General features: G+C 35.0%; 1 protein-coding gene across 5 annotated transcripts in view; it reads right to left on the reverse strand.

The window, feature by feature from the left end:
- Window positions 1–18994, reverse strand: part of CCDC122 (coiled-coil domain containing 122) — a 76203-nt gene that overhangs the window by 37516 nt on the left and 19693 nt on the right. For 2 of the 5 annotated variants that reach the window (XM_070048768.2, XM_089303639.1), the window contains 2 exons: window positions 17458–17856; window positions 16618–16734 (listed from right to left, as the gene is read on the reverse strand). In XM_070048768.2, coding sequence (XP_069904869.1) covers window positions 16618–16734; window positions 17458–17856 — 516 coding nt within the window. Of the gene's footprint in view, window positions 1–1246; window positions 1781–16617; window positions 16735–17457; window positions 17857–18994 lie in introns of those variants that run through there. The other 3 variants (XM_008260003.5, XM_089303641.1, XM_089303640.1) reach the window with 3 other exon arrangements.

Raw genomic sequence — 18994 nt, forward strand, 5'->3', positions numbered from 1 at the left:
TAAGTGTATTTTCTTTAATTCTTAATTTGAAAGCAAACTTTCAAAAATATAATTCAAGGCATTAGTTATGTATCAATATTTTGAATCCATTATAAATTTTCAGATAGCTTAGAAAAATAGATTTTTTCTTTCATAAGTTATAACTAAACATAAAGTAGAACTATAGGAAGAAATTAATATGCAAATTTAATTAAGTTCTATCTACACAATTAGCTTTGGTTCAGTCTCATCTTTGATTGAGGTGAGCATCCACTCTGTGGATTCAACCACTTTAATTTGTAACTGTGTTTTTGAGGCATGGACCAAAGCTTGTTGAGTTACAGGATAAGCCATTTGAAGTATTAGCCATAGTAAGCCATGATAAACCAGAATAAGACTATCAATGTTATACATAATGAGATTATTAATATCAGGTTTTATATCAGCTACATTCTCCCAGAATCTTCCACACATTGGTGAGGATAAGATTGGATTGAATTATCTTTTTGATGTTGTTACTTTGAAATAACTTAATCCCACAAGTGAATATTTAAAAATGGTATCTTCACATCATGCTGAGTGAAATAAGCCAGTCCCAAAGGGACAAATACCATATGTTCTCCCTGATCGGTGACAACTGACTGAACACCAAAAAGGAAACCTGTTGAAGTGAAATGGACACTATGGGAAACGGTGACTTGATCAGCATAGCCCTGACTGTTAATGAACAACTTAATACATTATCCCTCTTAGTAGTTTTTTTGTCTGTTCTACTTAATATGACTGGTTTAATTCTGTAATTAATACACAGTTATTAAAAAAATGGTATCTTCAGTATTTAATATTTCATTTTTGCTTCTAAGTATTTGAGTCAATGAAGCCATGATAAGGACCACTTTTATCCTAAAAAAAGACAATTTAACCTATGATTTATTAGCATGGACAAAGGATTTGCCTTTCAATGGGGAAAAAATGTTAGTTTATACACACTCTTTCAAGAGCTTAGATTTGTCTTCCATGATGTTATAACTTTAGTCATAGAATAGGAAGAAAGAATTTATAGAAAGAAAAGTGAAAACATTTTACACATTGCAACACTCTAAAATCTTATTTGATAATAAAGAAAAATGATTGTTACCATCTGAAGAAAAGAAAACTGAGTAAAATATCTGAAGCTTTGAATATATAACAAAACTACTGAAAGTATCAGTATTTATGGGCTACTGTGAAGGCAGTTGTACAAAAACAAAATTCAAATAAAAAGTCTGAAACAACTATTTTTAATATCTTAGTTTGAGCCATTGAAAATTCAAGTGTTTCTTCTTTATTTTTAACTTCTTAGGGTAGTGAATCCAACATGGTTATAAACAGGAACTCATTTTACATCTCATACATTCAAAATATTCATTCAGACTCTTCCACTCTTCTTCTGTAAGCATTCTTCTTTTTCTATCCACTGCTATCAATTGTAGGGTTGGAGAGTACTTTAATAAATGGGTAATCGGTTTAAACTAAGAAAATATATCTGTCATTAAGATGGGCTCTGATGGATGATGGATGATGGTTGTTTAAAATTCAAAGGATTTCATCAACATTCTGTCCCATAATTTTTGTTGGCATAGTCTGTGCTCTACATTGTCCTCCGGCAATGCTATTCTTGCATTCCAACACGTTTTCTTAGTTCAGCTGCAGTTTTTTCAAGTTGTTGAATGTTCCATTGCCATTGTCTTCTATTTGATTGAAGCTTGTTCACCTGACAGTGCAGACGCTTAAGAATTGCATCATATCTCTTATGTTGTACCTGTAAAAAGTATACAATCAACAGTGCTTGTGAAAGATACATAGTAAACACCCATAAAGGATACTTTGTTTAAAGAGGAAATCACTTGATTAGAAACCATTCACCGCAAATAATGATATAAACAGTAATTTTATGATAACTAGTTTTTCAACACTTACTACATGTTAGATACTGTGCTGAGGACTTTGTACATATAATTAAATTCATACATAACAACTCATGATGTGGGTATTATTTTTGTGTGAAGAAATTAAAAATCGAAGAGCTTATGTAATTTGGTCAGGTTTTCATATCTAACAAGTGATGGTGTTTGGAGTTTGAATCCAAATGAAACATCCAGGATGAAGTACCTTCTACTTGTCAAGGCACTTAACAGTGTTAAACTAAATTTGTCCTGAGGTCACCCTAATTTGCATTCCTAAGTAAGAACTGTCACTTAATAAACTAACTAGAAGCCCAACTTGGGAGTATATCTTTATAACAAAGTAGCTGAGCCTTAGTCAATTACAGAAGCTGAGTTTGAATCACAGCAGTCAACTGACCACACCATGTTCAAAAAGTGCAAGTGCTTAGCTGTAACCAATCAAGCAGTTCCTGTGCTTCGCTTCTGTTTTCTGTCTATAAATGCCGCATGCCCACATGTGAAGTGGAGCTTTCTGGACCTCTACTGGTTCCGAAGGCTGCCTGATTAGTGAATCATTCTTTGTTCAAACTCTTAAATTTGTTGGAAATTTTTCTTTGAACATGAGTTAAGAAAAATGGTTCCATTTCCTGTAACCAGTTAGTCACTAAAACACGGATCCATAGGTGTAAAAGATATAGGAGATCTTGGAGCCCATTTCCTCGCCTTTAAGTAAATTAGTATTTCTGCTGAGCCAAAGATACACTTAGAGGTTATGAAACAGAGAGAAATACAAGAATTTTGGTGTGCGGCTAATCCTCCGCCTAGTGGCGCCGGCACACCGGGTTCTAGTCCCGTAGGGGCGCCAGATTCTGTCCCGGTTGCCCCTCTTCCAGGCCAGCCCTCTGCTGTGGCCAGGGAGTGCAGTGGAGGATGGCCCAGGTGCTTAGGCCCTGCACCCCATGGGAGACCAGGAAAAGCACCTGGCTCCTGGCTCCCGCCATCGGATCAGCGCGGTGCACCGGCCGCAGCACGCCGGCCGCGGCGGCCATTGGAGGGTGAACCAACGGCAAAGGAAGACCTTTCTCTCTGTCTCTCTCTATCACTGTCCACTCTGCCTGTCAAAAAAAAAAAAAAATGTTGTCGAAGAACTCAAGGATTCTTTACCTTGATTGTGCCATGGAAACTTCTGACAGTATAGTGAATACCATAGAGTCTTTCATGAAATAATTTTTTAATGTATAAAATACAAACTGGATTGCAAAGAAATCAATTATATTGAAACACAGCTCTGTAGCAGCTGCAGAGGCAGTGGGAGAGTTACGGTCTTAGCATTTCAAAATACTATTATAAAAAAAGTGAAAACTTGTAAACTCACACTTCACATTAATTACTATAAGCTTTTTAAGTCTTTTTAAGTTTTCAGCTTTTATTAATTGTGAAAATTCAGACGATGTATTCAAATTGATGAACGAGGCCGGTTGATATACTGGCGAACATAAATTACTTTAAATAGAAAGCTAGTATAAGCTAAAATATATTACATAATGAAAGTACATGTATATTCAAAAGTAGTTTTTTAATACATTGAATATATTCAAGAAGATATATATCCACTTACACATTGTATCCATTGTATATATGAGGGTACTTCAAAGTTTTTGGAAAAGGCATTAAAAGATACTTTTATTTTGGTGCAAAAATTTTAAAATCTATTAAATATACATTTTCTATAAACTTTTGGAAGACCACTCATATATGTCAGCATATATATCAAATGATTTTCTGTATAGTTTTGTCAATTACCCAAAAATGTTAAGACCTCTAATAGGATTATAGAAGTGTCTCTTTTTATCTTTAGCTCTGTTAGTTTTAGCTTATGTATTTTGAAGCTCTGTTACTAGGTAAGCATATTTAGAATGGTTATTTCTTCTTGGTAAATTGATTAATCCTCTTAAATTGTTAGTAGACTATATGTTGAAATTGACTTGATATTAATATAACCAATCCAACTTTCTTAAGATTGGTGTCTTCATAGTTTATTTTTGTCTATCTTTCTACTTTTGAGTATCTATATCTTTATTTTAAAAGTGCCTTGTGAAGAGGTTATTCTTGCAACTTAAAAAAAAAGGCTGATAATCTCTCCCTTTTAACTTGAGTGTTTAGGTCATTTACATTTAATGTAACTACTGATATTTTTGAGGTTAAATCTACTACAATATTTGTCTTAAATTAGTGTCTTTTGTCTTTTCCCTGTTTCTGTACTTTCCTGTCTTCTTTTAGGCAAATCAAGTATTTTTTTGTTGTTGTTCCATTTAATTTATTCTTTGTTTTCTAGCTATATTTATACCTATATGCATTTTTCCAAGAAGTTTCTCTAGACACTATTAATAAGAGCCAAGATATGGAATTAACCGAAATACCCATATACACAATGAACTATTATTCAGCCATAAAGGGTTTAAATCCTGTCATTTGTAACAACATGAATGGACCTAAAGAACACCAAGTTAAGTGAAATAGGCCAGTCATAGAAAGACAAATACCACATGATTTCACTTGTATGTGGAATCTAAAATGTTGATCTCCAAGATGTTGAGAGTAGAACAGAAATGACCAGAGGCTGGGGAGAGTATGAAAGAAGTTCATAGACAGGGCCAGCGCCGCGGTTTACTAGGCTAATCCTCTGCCTGCGGTGCCGGCACCCCAGGTTCGAGTCCCAGTCAGGGCGCCGGATTCTGTCCTGGTTGCTCCTCTTCCAGTCCAGCTCTCTGCTGTGGCCCGGGAAGGCAGTGGAGGATGGCCCAAGTGCTTGGGCCCTGCACCCTCATGGGAGAACAGGAGGAAGCACCTGGCTCCTGGCTTCAGATTGGCGTAGCACGCCGGCCGTAGCGGCCATTTGGGGGGGTGAACCAACAGAAGGAAGACCTTTCTCTCTCTCCCTCTCTCTCTGTCAATAACTCTCTCTCTCTGTCTCTCTCTCTCAGTGTCTAACTCTGCCTTGCAAAAAAAAAAAAAAAAAAAAAAAAAAAAAGAAGAAGAAGAAGAAGGAAGGTAGATGGGTGAGGTTGTCCAAAGAAAACAATGTCACAGCTGTATAGGAAAAGTAAGTTCTGGTGTTCTATTGCTTAGTAGGGTGACTATAGTTAACAATAATGCATTTTATATTTCAAAATACCTAAAATAGAGGATTTGCATTTTCTCACCAGAAATAAATGATAATGTTTAAAGTGATGGATACAGTGATCACTCTGATTTTATCATTACACAATGCATACATAAATCAAAAGATTACACTGTACCCTTAATGTGTACAATTATTATATCAATCAAAAACTCTAAAAAAGGTTATAAGTTATCCAGAATTTCAATATGTATTCTTTTTTAAAAAACACTTTATTGAAATACAATATGCATACCATGAAATTAATATATATAACTATATACCAAATGATATGGATACCCACCCAATTTTTATACTCTATATATTAACTACCACAAATAAGAGAAAGCATGCAGTCATTTGTCTTTAGGGTCTGGCTTATTTCACTTGGCATAATGATCTCCAGTTGCATACATTTGTTGCAAATGTTAAGATTTCATTCTTTTTTAATGTCTGAGTAATATCCCATTGTGTATATATATCACATTGTCATCAGTTGATGGATGTTAAGGTTGATTCTATATCTTAGCTATTGTGAATTGAGCTGCTTTAAAGATGGGAGTGTAGGTAACTTTTCATATACTGCTTTCATTTCCTTTGGGTACATTTTCAGGAGTGAGGTAGTTTTCTAAGGAAACTCCATACTGTTTTCCATAATGGAGTTCCTGATTTGCATTCCTACCAACAGTGCACTAGGCTACCTTTTTCTCCACATCCTCACTAGCATTTGTTATTTTTCATTTTTGGATCATAGCCATTCTAACTGGAGTGAGGTTATATCTAATTGTGGCTTTTATTTGCATTTTGATCCTGAGCATCTTTTCATGTGTCTGTTGGCCATCTGGATTCCTCCTCTGAAAAATTCCTGTTTAGGGCCAACATGCTGCCATTCCATATGGGTGCCAGTTCAAGTCCTGGCTGCTCCACTTCTGATCCAGCTCCCTGCTAACAGCTTAGGAAAAGCAGTAGAAGATGGCTCAAGTATTTAGACCTCTGCCACACATGTAAGAGATCTAGATGAAGTTCCTGGCTCCTACCTTTGCCTGGCCCAGCCCTAGCCATTGCAGCCTCCTGCAGGGACTGAACAAGTGGATGGAAGATCTCTCTGTCTCTCTCTGTAACTCTTTCAAATAAATAAATGAAACTTTTTTTAAAAAAGATGTCTGTTCTTATTGTTTGCTCATTTCTTAACTGGATTGTTTTGGTTAAGTCTCTTGGAATCCTTTATACTCTGGATATTAATCCTTGATCATGCATAGTTTGCAAATGCTTTCTCTGATTCTGTTGGTTGATTCTGTTGGTTGTTTCCTTTACTGTGCAGAAACTTCTTAGCTTAATGTAATCCCATTTGTTGATTTTTGCTTTCATCACCTGTGCTTCAGGGGTCTTATCTGAGAAGTCCGCCTAGGCCAATATCTTGCAGCATTTCCCATATATTTTCCCTAGTAATTTGATGGTTTCACCTTAGTTTAGATCCCTGATCCACTGTGAGTTGATTTTTTAATAGGGCATGAGGTAGGGGACTTGTTTAAAACTTCTGCATGTGGCAATCCAATTTTCCCAATAACATTTGTTGAAGGGACTGTCCTTTCTTCAGGGAGTTATTTTAGCTCATTTATCACAGACTAGTTGGTTGAAGATGTTTGAATTATGTTCTGGCACTTCTATTCCATTCTATTGGTCTCCATGTCTATTTTTGTAGCATTACAAGTTTTTCTGATAATCACTGCTCTGTAGTATGCCTTGAAATCTGGTATTGTGATACCTCTGGCTTTGTTTTTGTTGTTTAAGAGTGCTTTAGGTATATTCAGGATATCCTGTGTTTCCATATATATATTTCAGCACTGCTTTTTCTATATCTGAGTGGAATGTCCTTGGTATTTGGATTGGGATCATATTGAATCTGTAAACTGATTTGGGTAGTGTGAACATTTTGATTATATTAATTTTTCCAATGCATGAACATGGAGGAGTTTTCCAATTTTTTCTTTCTTCTCTCTCTTTCCTTAATGTCTTGTAATTTTCATTGTAGAAATCTTCCATCTTCTTGGTTAAATTTATCCTAAGGTATTTATTTTTGTAGTTATTGTGAATGTGACTAATCTTACAAGTTCTTCTTCAGTCATAGTATTGTTGGTATATAAGAATGCTATTGATATTTTGTGTGTTGATTTTATATCCTGCTATTTTGCCAAATTATTTTATGAGTTCCAGTGGTCTCTTAGGTCCCCTATGTAAGGGATCACACATTTGTAAACAGGGATAATTTGACTTCCTTCTTTCCAATTTGTATCTCTTTGATTTCTTTTTCTTCCTTAATAGTTCTGGCTAAAACTTCCAGAACTATATTGAATAATATAGTTGGTAGAATAATATGATTCCAAAACTATATTGAATAATGTGATTGGTTTTCAATCTTAGTGGAAATGTTTCCAGCTTTCCTCATTCAAAATGACGTTGGCTGTGGGTTTGTCATATATTCCCTTGATTATGTTTTTTTATACCCAATTTTTGAAGTTTTTATTTTTAATCATGAAATGATGTTGTACTCTATCAAATGTTTTCTCTGCATCTATTGAGAAAATCATATGGGTTTTTTTGTTGATGTGCTGTATCATGTTTCATAGATTTATGTAAGTTGAAACATCCCTGGGATAAATCCACTTGGTGTAGGTGGATGATTTTTTTTTATATGTTGTGGGATTTGATTTGCTAGAATTTTGTTGAGGATTTTTGCCACTATGTTCATCAGAGATATCGGTCTCTAGTTCTCTTTTGTTGTATCTTTCTCTGGTTTTGGAATTAAGGTAATGCTGGCCTCATAGAATGAGTTTGGAAGGGTTCCCTCCCTTTCAATTGTTTTTGCATAATTTAAGAAGAATTGATTATTTCTTCCTTAAAAGTTTGATAGAATACAGCAATGAAGCCATCCGCTCCTGGGCTTTTCTTTGTTGGGAGACTCTTTATTACTAATTCAATCTCAGTCTTGGTTATTGGTCTGTTCAGGGTTTGTATTTCTTTGTGCCTCAATTTCTGTAAATTATAGGTATCCAGAAATCTATATATTTCTTATAGATTTTCCAATTTGTTAATATATGGTTGTTTGTAATAATTCCTAATTATTATTTGGTTTTCTGTGGTATCAGTTGTAATATCTCCTTTTTCATCTATGATTTTATTAATTTGGGTCTTCTCCCCTCCCCCCCTTTTTTGGTTAGTTGGGCCAAGAGTCTATCAATTTTATTTACTTTTTTCAAAACAATGGCTCTTCATTTCATTGATTTATTTTATAGTTTTTATTTCTATTTTATTTCTTCTCTAATTTTTTTCTTTCCTCCTCAGTATGTATTCATAATATATCACAATCTATTTTCACTTAGCCTTATAACAGGATATTTTTTTAAATAAAAAAAAGAAATGCCTGTGTGTATCAGTTTTGCTGCAAATATAGCTTTGTAAAATTTAGTTTTATATCTGTCAAACAAATGGTGAAGAATGGTATGCTACTATAGTTTAAATGTATATATAGTATAAAATCTATGTTATTGTTTTTAAAGTAAATAATTAAGGAAAGAAGATGAATAATTTATTTTCCCCTATATTCTTCATTTTCAGTTCCTTCCAGTATTATTTCTTTCCAGCTTTAAGAACTTTCTTTAGCATTTCTTACAGTGAAAGAGAAAGTGACAGGATGGGGAGGGAGGAGAGGTTTTTTGCATCTGCTGATTCACTCCCCAAATCCTTAACAAAATCTGGGGTTGGACCAGGCTAAAACCAGGAGATAGGAGACCTATCCAGTTCTCCCACATGGCAAGCAGGAACCCAAGTCTTGGTTCATAATCTGCTGCCTTCCCAGGCATATTAGCAGGGAAGTGGATTGGAAATACAGTGGTCAAGACTTGAATCTACTCTTATACAGGAGGCATCTCAACCAGTAGCTTTACCCACTGCACCACAATGCCTACCATAATAATATTTCTTATCATTGTTCTTGTGTATTTAACGTGACTTTTTAAAAGTCCTCTTTTAAGATTTTCTTTATATTTGGTTTTCAGTAGCCTGACTATAATTCCCTAGGATTATTTTTCTCTGTATTTATCCTGCCTGGAGTTTCTGAGTTTCTTAAATCTTGAATCTACTCACCTCTCCTTCTTGAACTAATACTGTGTGCCATTAATATGGTTCCACAGGTCACAAAGGCTCTATGTGTTTTCTTTATTTCTTTCATACTTTTCTCTGTGTTCTTGTTTTGTTGACTTCTATTGATCTGTCTTCATGTTTAGAAAAGAATTTGTCTTCTGTTGTATCTAGTCTGCTGTTAATTTCACCAATACAGCTTTTTAATTCAACATTTTATTTGTTGTTCAGTTCTAAGATTTCCATTGGGTTCTTTTAAAGGAATTTAAAAAATTCTCTTTACTCACTGTATCTATGATTATATCCATAGTTTTCTGTTGAATGTTTAATGTATTTATCATAATTTTCAGTACTTGTCTAACAACTTCTGAGTCAACTATTGTTCTATTTTTATTGTTTAACTATGTTTCTAACTATGGGTAATACATTTTCTGTTTCTTCATAGGTCTAATAATGCTTTGTTATTAACTGAACATTGTGTACATATGGATTCTGCTATTTTTCCATTGAAAAATGCTGAGTTTTATCCTAACAGTGAGTTAAGTTACTTGTGGATCATCCTGAAATTGTAAGACTTTGTTTTCACTTGTTAGAGTCTATTTTAGTTTAGTCCTTAGATGGAGGCCTTGCCCTAAGTCCCGATTTGTCTTCTTATTAGTTCTGAATGTGGTCTTTACTCTTAAGATTTGGCATTAGTGCAAAGTAGGCAGCTACCACTGGGTTGGTAGATGCTGAAATCTCTACTCAGCTCATCTATATTCTGCTATTTATCAATTGTGCTCCTTGGAGAATTATCCACTATGTATATAGAGTTTAAGTTATAACCATGGATTTAAAGGAAGTTAATAAGTAAATCTGGGGCTCCCAATAAGGCCAAACTGAATATTTACTCTGTCAACCTCATGGGGAAGGAAAGAGAGGAAGATTCATAAAACAGTATAAACAGTATAAAATTCATAAAACAGTATATTTCAAATGTAATACATTTTAATAGATCTGTTCATAATTATTAAGAGAAGGTTCTAAATAATAGAGTGTGGACCTTATGACATTTAATTCTACTTCTTGGTGCAAAGGGTGGGTGTACTATCATGTTCATTATAACATTACTTTTAATAATGAAAAGCTGGAAACCATTTAAATTTTCTCAGGTATAGTGTGGTATGGTATTTAGTATATGTTAAAAAGAAGACCAATATGAAAAACATATGAGACAAATTGTTCAGTAAGTAAACCAGTTATAAAATTACATGTATAGTACATCTATACACTACCACAGAGGTGTAGGTATAAGTGACCATATGCACCATTAGAAAGAAGTGAAGAATGATTAGAGAAAGGAATACAATAGGAGGTGGTATAAAAAATGTAGTCTTTCCTCTAATTTATATCTAATTTATATCTTAATATTTATCAGAGAGAGTGTATTCCTAAAATTGAAAACCTTTAAAAAGAAAAGATTGGGAGAAACTGTGTCCAACAGATACAAAGTCACATCCTACTCTATCACTTCTCATTAGTTGTAGAACTTCATATATTTAAATTTTCTGAAATTCTATTAATATGCATTATTATCAGAACTTAAATAAATAGCCTATATAAAGTGCTTGAAAAACACAAGGTACCCAATACATAATATTAAATGACACTGAACATTTCTTCTTGTATTTTCTACAAAACAGAATAATCTGTTAACATGTTAACCTAGCTATCTATCTGAATAATTTTGTTTAAAAAAGTTTTATTTGGGGGCTGGCGCTGTGGCATAGCTGGTAAAGCTTTCGCCTGCAGTGCCAGCATCCCATATGGGTGCCAGTTTGAGACCCAGCTGCTCCACTTCTGATCCAGCTTTCTGCTAAGACCTGGGAAAGCAGTAGAAGATGGCCCAAGTACTTGGGTCCCTGCACCCACGTGGGAGACCTGGAAGAAGCTCTTGGTTACAGAAAGCCCAGCTCTGCCTGTTGCAGCCATTTGGGGAGTGAACCAGCGGATGGACGATCTCCTCTCTCTGCTTCTGCCTCTACCTCTCTGTAATTCTGCCTCTCAAATCAATAAATAAACATTTTTTAAAAAGATTTATTTATTGATTTGAGAGGCAGAGTTACAGAAAGGGGGGAGAGAGGGAGAGCGAGAGAGAGAGAAAGAGGGAGAGAAAGAGAGAGAGACACAGACACACACAGAGAGATCTTTTCTCTTCTGGTTCACTCCCCAAAAGGTCATAAGCTGGGCTGATCTGAAGCCAGGAACCAGGAGCTTCCTCCAGGTCTCTCATGTGGGTGCAGAGGCCCAAGTAGTTGGGCCATCTTCCACTGCTTTCCCAGGTCATTAGCAGGGAGCTGGATTGGAAGTGGAATAGCCAGGACTCAAATCAGTGCCCAAATGGGATACCAGTGCCATAGGCAATGACTTTGCCCACTATGCCACAGCACTGGTCCCTGAATAATTCTCATCCTGACTTTAGGTTATATTTTTCCACTTCACTTCTTTGCATTTTTCTTTTAGGAATGGCTCCCAGTGTGTAATCATTTCTGTTACTGATATCAATAAATAAGTGTATTTGTCAATTGTATGGCTGCATGTTCTACAGTACCAAGATAAATATGCTATATGACCTCTAGTAGCTCTGAGAGTGCACCAAATTTGTTCTTATCCTTTTCTTTTGATCTAAGATTGTAGAACATTTAAGCAAAAGCAAGCCATCGATGCTTTCTTTACACAATGTCTTTTTCACAAAATATTGCTTGCAGCACTCATAATTTGCTAAAAATGTCTTAACTGTTCCAATCTTCTCTTGGGTTTGACAAATAACTCTTTTACTGTGAACTAAAACCACGGATCGTTGCTTAATGATTTATATTTAAAGCTTTGTGGTTGTATCTGCTGCATTTTGCTTTCACAAGTTTTCATCAATGATTCATAACTTATCTTTATTCTCCTCTCTCTAACACTTAATCCCCTTCTTCTAAAATATATACAGACAAAATATATAAAGACATTTTAGAATAAATATTTAGAAATGCTTTTTTTTTCAGATCTAGCCTAAAAATACTGAAAGCATTTATTTGACAGAAAAACTGAAATTCAAAAGCCAGGGCCGGTGCCATGGCGTAGTGGGTAAAGCCAACACCTGCGGCGGTGCCAGCATTCCATATGGGTGCCCGTTCAAATCCTGGCTGCTCCATTTCTGATCCTGCTCTCTGTTGTGGCCAGAGAAAACAGTAGAAGATGGCCCAAGTCCTTGGGTCCCTGCACCCGCATGGGAGATCCAGAAAAAGATCCTGGCTCCTGGCTTCAGATCAGATCAGCTCTGGCCATTGCAGCCATTTGAGGAGCGAACCAGTGGATGAAAGTCCTCTTTCTCTGTCTCTCCCTCTCTCTATCTGTATCTATGCCTCTCAAGTAAATAGATAAATCTTTAAAAAAAAATAAAAAGCCATCTTCATTTTTTTCTGGACTACAAAATAGAAGAACAATGTTAATATAAAAACTAAAATATACAATGAACAAAAGCATTAAAGGTAAGGACAAAAGAGTGCAAAAGATGACTCAAACTGTATAAAAGCCAAAATATAAACAGAAGAGATACCAAAAAAAATGACTCAAAAAAAGGAATAAATAATAGAATATTTTAGCACTTTAATTCATCCTCTTTTTAATACTGGTTGGTTCAAGAAGGAAGTTACTAACATCTCCAACCAGTAAGTATAATTATTTTATAAAATGTTACATTCTCCAAACAATAGTGTGACTATTTTATTCTCCAGTTTTATAATTTACTATAGAGAACTTTTACTTTCTTAAATTTTTATTTTTTAACCATAACATTGTGACAGAATTGAGAAATACTTTAAAATGTATTAGAAGCAATATAAATAAAATTAAAATGCACAAACATATCTTAACAGCGGCCTTCCTGTTTTGAAAACTTAAAAAGCATTTATTAAACCTCAGGGAAAGAAGTTTCATGATGAAAACCATAAAAATGAGAAATTCTGAAAATCAATTTTGGTGGCAGTTGCACATATGTGTAAATATGCTAAAACCCATTGAATTACATGCTTTAAATGGTGAATTGTATGGTATGTGAGTTAAGTACTCATAAAGCTGTTTTTAAAAATTGGAATAGTGATTGCCTGACAAAAGAAGCACAAAACTTTCTGGATATGATGGCAAAGTTCTATACCTTGATCTAGATGATAGTAACACATATGTTTCTTTATATTAGTCAAAATTCATTAAGCTAAACTTTTAGAATTTGTATACTTATTATTTTTATTTATATATTTTCATCTATTTTAGAGTCATTAGAGACAAAGAGACTGTTTCTATCCAATGGTTGACTACTCAAAGGTTGGCAATGCCAGATCAATTCCACGAGTCCAGAATTCAATCTAGGTCTCCCACATGGGTAACAGGGACCCAAGTACTTAAAACATCATCTGGGCCAGCCCCGCGGCTCACTTGGCTAATCCTCCGCCTGCGGTGCCAGCACCCCGGGTTCTAGTCCCAGTTGGGGAGCCGGATTCTGTCCCGGTTGCTCCTCTTCCAGTCCAGCTCTCTGCTGTGTCCTGGGAGGGCAGTGGAGGATGGCCCAGGTGCTTGGGCCCTACACCCACATGGGAGACCAGGACCTGGCTCTTGGCTTCAGATCGGCGCGGCAGCCATTTTAGGGGGTGAACCAATGTAAGGAAGACCTTTCTCTTTGTCTCTCTCACTGTCTAACTTTGCCTGTCAAAGCAAACAAACAAAAAAACATCATCTGCTGTTTCCCAATGTATATTTTTTTTTTAAAAATTTATTGATTTTACTTGAAAGTCCGAGTTACACAGAGAGAGGAGAGGCAGAGAGAGAGAGAGAGAGAGAGAGAGGTCTTCCATCTGCTGGTTCACTCTCCAGATGGCCACAATGGTTGGAGCTGTGCCAATCCAAAGCCAGGAGCCAGGAGCTTCTAGGTCTCCCACATGGGTACAGGGATCCAAGAACTTAGACCATCTTGTACTGCTTTCCCAGGCTATTGCAGAGAGCTGGATAGGAAGTGGAGCAGCCGGGACTGGGACTAGAACCACCGCCCATATTGGATGCTTTACCAGCTATGCAACAGCACCGGCCCCTCCCAGGGTGTAGTTTAAAAGGAATCTAAATCAGGGCCAGGACTTAAACTCAGTCACTCTGATATGGAGTGTGGTTGTCCAAAGAGGCAACTGCTATGCCAAAGGCCCATCCTTGTGTATTTATTCATATGACAAGCACACTTTGCTTAAATGTTAGTGTAAAAAAAATTCTCAAATTTCTTTTTAAAGTGCTTTTAGAAATTTACATTCTCATCATTAATGTATTAAAAGTGCTCCACATCTGACCAACTATAATATTGATAATTTGTTGGGATAAATATGGGATTTCATTGTGGTTTCTTTAATTGATGTTGTTAATGTGTTTAGTTATATTTTCCATTGCTTTTTGGATATTCATATTTCAAAAAATAAGTCTTTCCATACCATTTACTCAATGTTTTACTCATTTTATATTTTCTTATATTTTCCTGATTAAATGAGTTATAAATGTCTTCTACAAAACTGAATCTTGTTTTCTTTGTTAAAATGTATTTCCATAATCTAGAAACATTAAACATAATTAAAGGTAAAAATATTTGGTTGTAGAGTTTGTTTTCTTTTTTAACTTTTTTTTTTTTTTTTTTTTTTGACAGGCAGAGTGGACAGTGAGAGAGAGAGACAGAGAGAAAGGTCTTCCTTTGCCGTTGGTTCACCCTCCAATGGCCGCCGCTGCAGCCGGCGCACCGCGCTGATCCGATGGCAGGAGCCAGGATCCAGGTGCTTTTCCTGGTCTCCCATGGGGTGCAGGGCCCAAGCACCTGGGCCATCCTCCACTGCACTCCCTGGCCATAGCAGAGAGCTGGCCTGGAAGAGGGGCAACCGGGACAGAATCCGGCGCCCTGACGGGGACTAGAACCCGGTGTGCCAGCGCCGCAAGGTGGAGGATTAGCCTAGTGAGCCACGGCGCCGGCCCTCTTTTTTAACTTTTAAAAGAAAGACTTCTCTAACACAAATTTTTAAGTTGTTCTCCTTCATCATCTTTAATATTCTTACAAGTGTGTGTGTCTGAGAGAAAGAGAAAGAAACAGAGAGATATGAGGGAGGAATCCAAATTCATTCAGCCTTCTTTTTTCCCCATATGCCTTATTTTGCTTGCTCCATCTATATATGAATTATTTCTATTCTGTTTTATTAATCCTTCCTCCCTTACTTTTCTATCACTTGTAAATTATATTAATATTTAGTTTAATAATAAATCTTGATACCTAAAAGGGCAAAAAATTTAAATTCCTAGTGAACTATATGGTATAATCATGGTATTACAGAAAATTTGTAAAGATGAGAAATTTTAATACTCAAATTTTTCAGGGACTCTTTTATTGTGTTCAAGTTAGTCACAAGCAAGTTGTGAGCAAGTTGAAATATGCATATTTTTCCAAATTAATGTCTTAAAGGTGAAAATTATTGGGGCTTGCGCTGTGGCGCAGCGGGTTAACACTCTGGCCTGAAGCGCCAGCATCCCATATGGGCGCCAGTTCAAGACCCAGCTGCTCTACTTCCAATCCAGCTGTCTACTATGGCCTGGGAAAACAGTAGAAGATGGCCCAAGTCCGTGGGCCCCTGCACCCGTGTGGGAGATCCAGAAGAAGCTTCTGGCTCCTGGCTTTGGACTGGCGCAGCTCCAGCCATTGCGGTCATCTGGGGAGTGAACCAGTGGATGGAAGACTTTTCTCTTTCCCTCTCTGCCTCTCTTCTCTCTGTGTAACTCTGACTTGCAAATAAATAAATAAATCTTTTTAAAAAAAGAAAATTTTTAAATTTGTTCTTATAGCACGTTCTTTTCCATTTTTGTTCTCCATTCTTCTAAACAATAATGACTTCAGAAATCTACAGGTAGTACAACACTATGAATTTAGTTTCACTTTCAATTTTGTATATTTGTTTTCTTGGCTCTTGATAATTGTTAAAGATGAGATCAGAGAGGTTTAGAATGACAATTATTTTTGCTATCTTTTGATCTGTTTTGAGGTATCTCTATTGTCGAGAATGGTCATCATCTTTGATTTTTATAGCCTTTGTATCCCAGCCATTAATTAAGTACAAGTTTTTGGTAGAAAGGGATTAAGAAGAATTATAGGCCATATTTAAGTAGGAATAAATTATTTTAATACATTCACATATTTGAACACCTTTGAATGAGGCAGTTATCTCTAATGATCTAGCTATGATTTGTATTTATCTACTGAGTTTTATAATCTTGATCTCTAGCTGTTTTGAAAATTGGGAGCAAACTGGAAATATGAACATAATGTAAGTTTAAGAAATTATTCCATAAAGTATTAAAATCCAGAATATTAAGACTTACCTCTATTTCTTTTCTTAATTTTTCATGTGTCTTCTTCTCTTCCCCAATAAAACAAGTTTTTTCTATGATAGATTCTTTCACAGTTAAAATTTTATCCTTTAGCTTTGTAATGTCTTCCTGCATGTTTATAAAATTTTAAATATACGAGTCAAAAAAAGAATGGTCAATATAAATAAAATATTTTCAGTGTGTCTTTAAGAAAACAAATAAAAGTTTGATCCTTATCAATGAGTTTAGATACTTCTATAAGTATACAGAATAAAGAACTATTATTCAAACAAACAAACTTCAGGATTGAAAGCATAGAACTAGAAACCAAATATAAATAAGATGTAAAGGAATCTGGTAATTATTGTAGCTTTTTAATTCTCTAGCAAGAAATGATAGATAATTTAACTCAGTATCTTCTACTGCCTTTTAAGAAAAATAAGAAAAATAGAAAAATGTTTAAGGTGAAATTATTAATTCAAGATTATTTTCATAATAGCATTAAGCATATTAAAGTGATTTAAACGGATCTGGATGCATTAGTATAGAAGCTAAGTCTTCAGCATTTTTGTGAATTACAATTTCTGCAACAAATAGATTCATTGTTTGCTGTGATTTTATATGACCATACATTTTATAAATCAACAGTATATCTGTGGCTGTTTCTTTTATGCATTTGTATATCTAGGATGGGAGGTATATAACTCATATACTTATCCAAGTTTTAAAAAATTATTAAAATAGTTTCTGAATGTAGTAGAATTATGGACTTAAGGATGAGTTTATCATTTAATATATATATTTGAAAAAAGAGGAGTATTAGAACAAGTTTTGATAAGTAATAATTCAAACCTGAACTTGCGTTATTCGGTTTCCTTCTGGATTTTGGAGATCTTGTATAAGTTCCTCTTTCATTGTTTTTAGCTTTTGAACAAGTTCTCGTTTTTCATGTAGTTCAGTCATAAATGAGCATTTGCTTTCTCTCTCTCCAAAACTATCTCGGTGTGCTTTTATTTTTGCATAATATGCATTATATCTTATCATGCGTTCCTCAAAATCTTCCTGGGCTGTTTCTATGTCAAATTTAAGCTGTACATTTTCTGCATGTAAGGATTTGATTTGAGCTTCCAGGCTTCTACACTGCAGTTTGGTATTCTCTATGGCAGTATCTTGCTGATAAATTTGCCTCTCTGTTTTTTTAGTTTCTGCAGAGACTGCTGCTATTTGTTTTTCAAGCTCATCAAGTTCATTCTGTAATATATTTCAACATTATTAATTCATGATATTCAACATGAGAGGAAAGTCATTGTTTTGATCCATAAAGCATGTTGGAAATCTACTTAACATAAACATATATATTTACCAGATATAGAAAAAATTGGTATAGTAGAATGCAACATACATTAAAGAAACAGTTATTTTATAATTTCACAAGGACCCTGGAGTTATATATTTCTTATTTTTTAGATTTCATTTAGTTCTAAATATTTACATTTAATTATTTTGTTGTAATATTTTATATATACTTTATGGCCATTTTAATAATATATTTATAGGAAACAGAAGTACACACTCAAGAGAGTATGATTAAAAATTATAAAGCTTTGAGGTAAGCATCAAAAGGTCTACGTTCCAACACCGTTACTGTTTTTTGATAGCTTGTATGATCATGCACAATAAACTGAATTAACCCTTTCAAATCTCATTTTATTCATTTGCAAAATGGGTACAAAGATATCTATTCTGTCTCCTTGGGGCATTTGATAATTCTAACTGATGCCCCTTGTGAATTTGGTTTTCACATCACCACTCTTTTCTGTTCTCCTTAGCTAACTCTGAGCACTCCTTCGAATCTCAATAATTCCTTCAAATGTAGCTCTTCTTCAGATTTCTTTTTTTTTAAAGAAAGCTTTTATTTAATGAATATAAATTTCATAGGTACAGCTTTAGGAATATAGTGGTTCTTCCCCCTGATTCCCGCCCTCCCACTCCCACTCCTGTCCCACCTCCTACTCCCTATCACATCCCATTCTTCATTAGATTTGTTTTTAATTAACTTTATATACAGAAGACCAACTCTATAAAAGATTTCAATAATTTGCATCCACACCCACACACAAAGTATAAAATACTGTTTGAAAACAAGTTTTACAGCTAATTCTCATAGTACAACTCATTAAGGACAGAGGTCCTACATGGGGATTAAGTGCACAGTTCTGTTGTTGATTTAACAATTAACACTATTATTTATGATGTCAGTGATCACCTGAGGCTCTTGACATGAGCTGCCAAGGCTATGGAAGACTTTTGAGCCCATAAACTCCATCAGTGTTTAGATAGGGCCATAAGCAATGTGGAAGTCCTTTCCTCTCTTCAGAGAAAAGTACAT

Source organism: Oryctolagus cuniculus, chromosome 9 (assembly GCF_051225735.1).
Source record: "Oryctolagus cuniculus isolate XC-2025 breed Fujian yellow rabbit chromosome 9, ASM5122573v1, whole genome shotgun sequence".
In the NCBI taxonomy this organism is placed as follows: Eukaryota; Metazoa; Chordata; class Mammalia; order Lagomorpha; family Leporidae; genus Oryctolagus; species Oryctolagus cuniculus.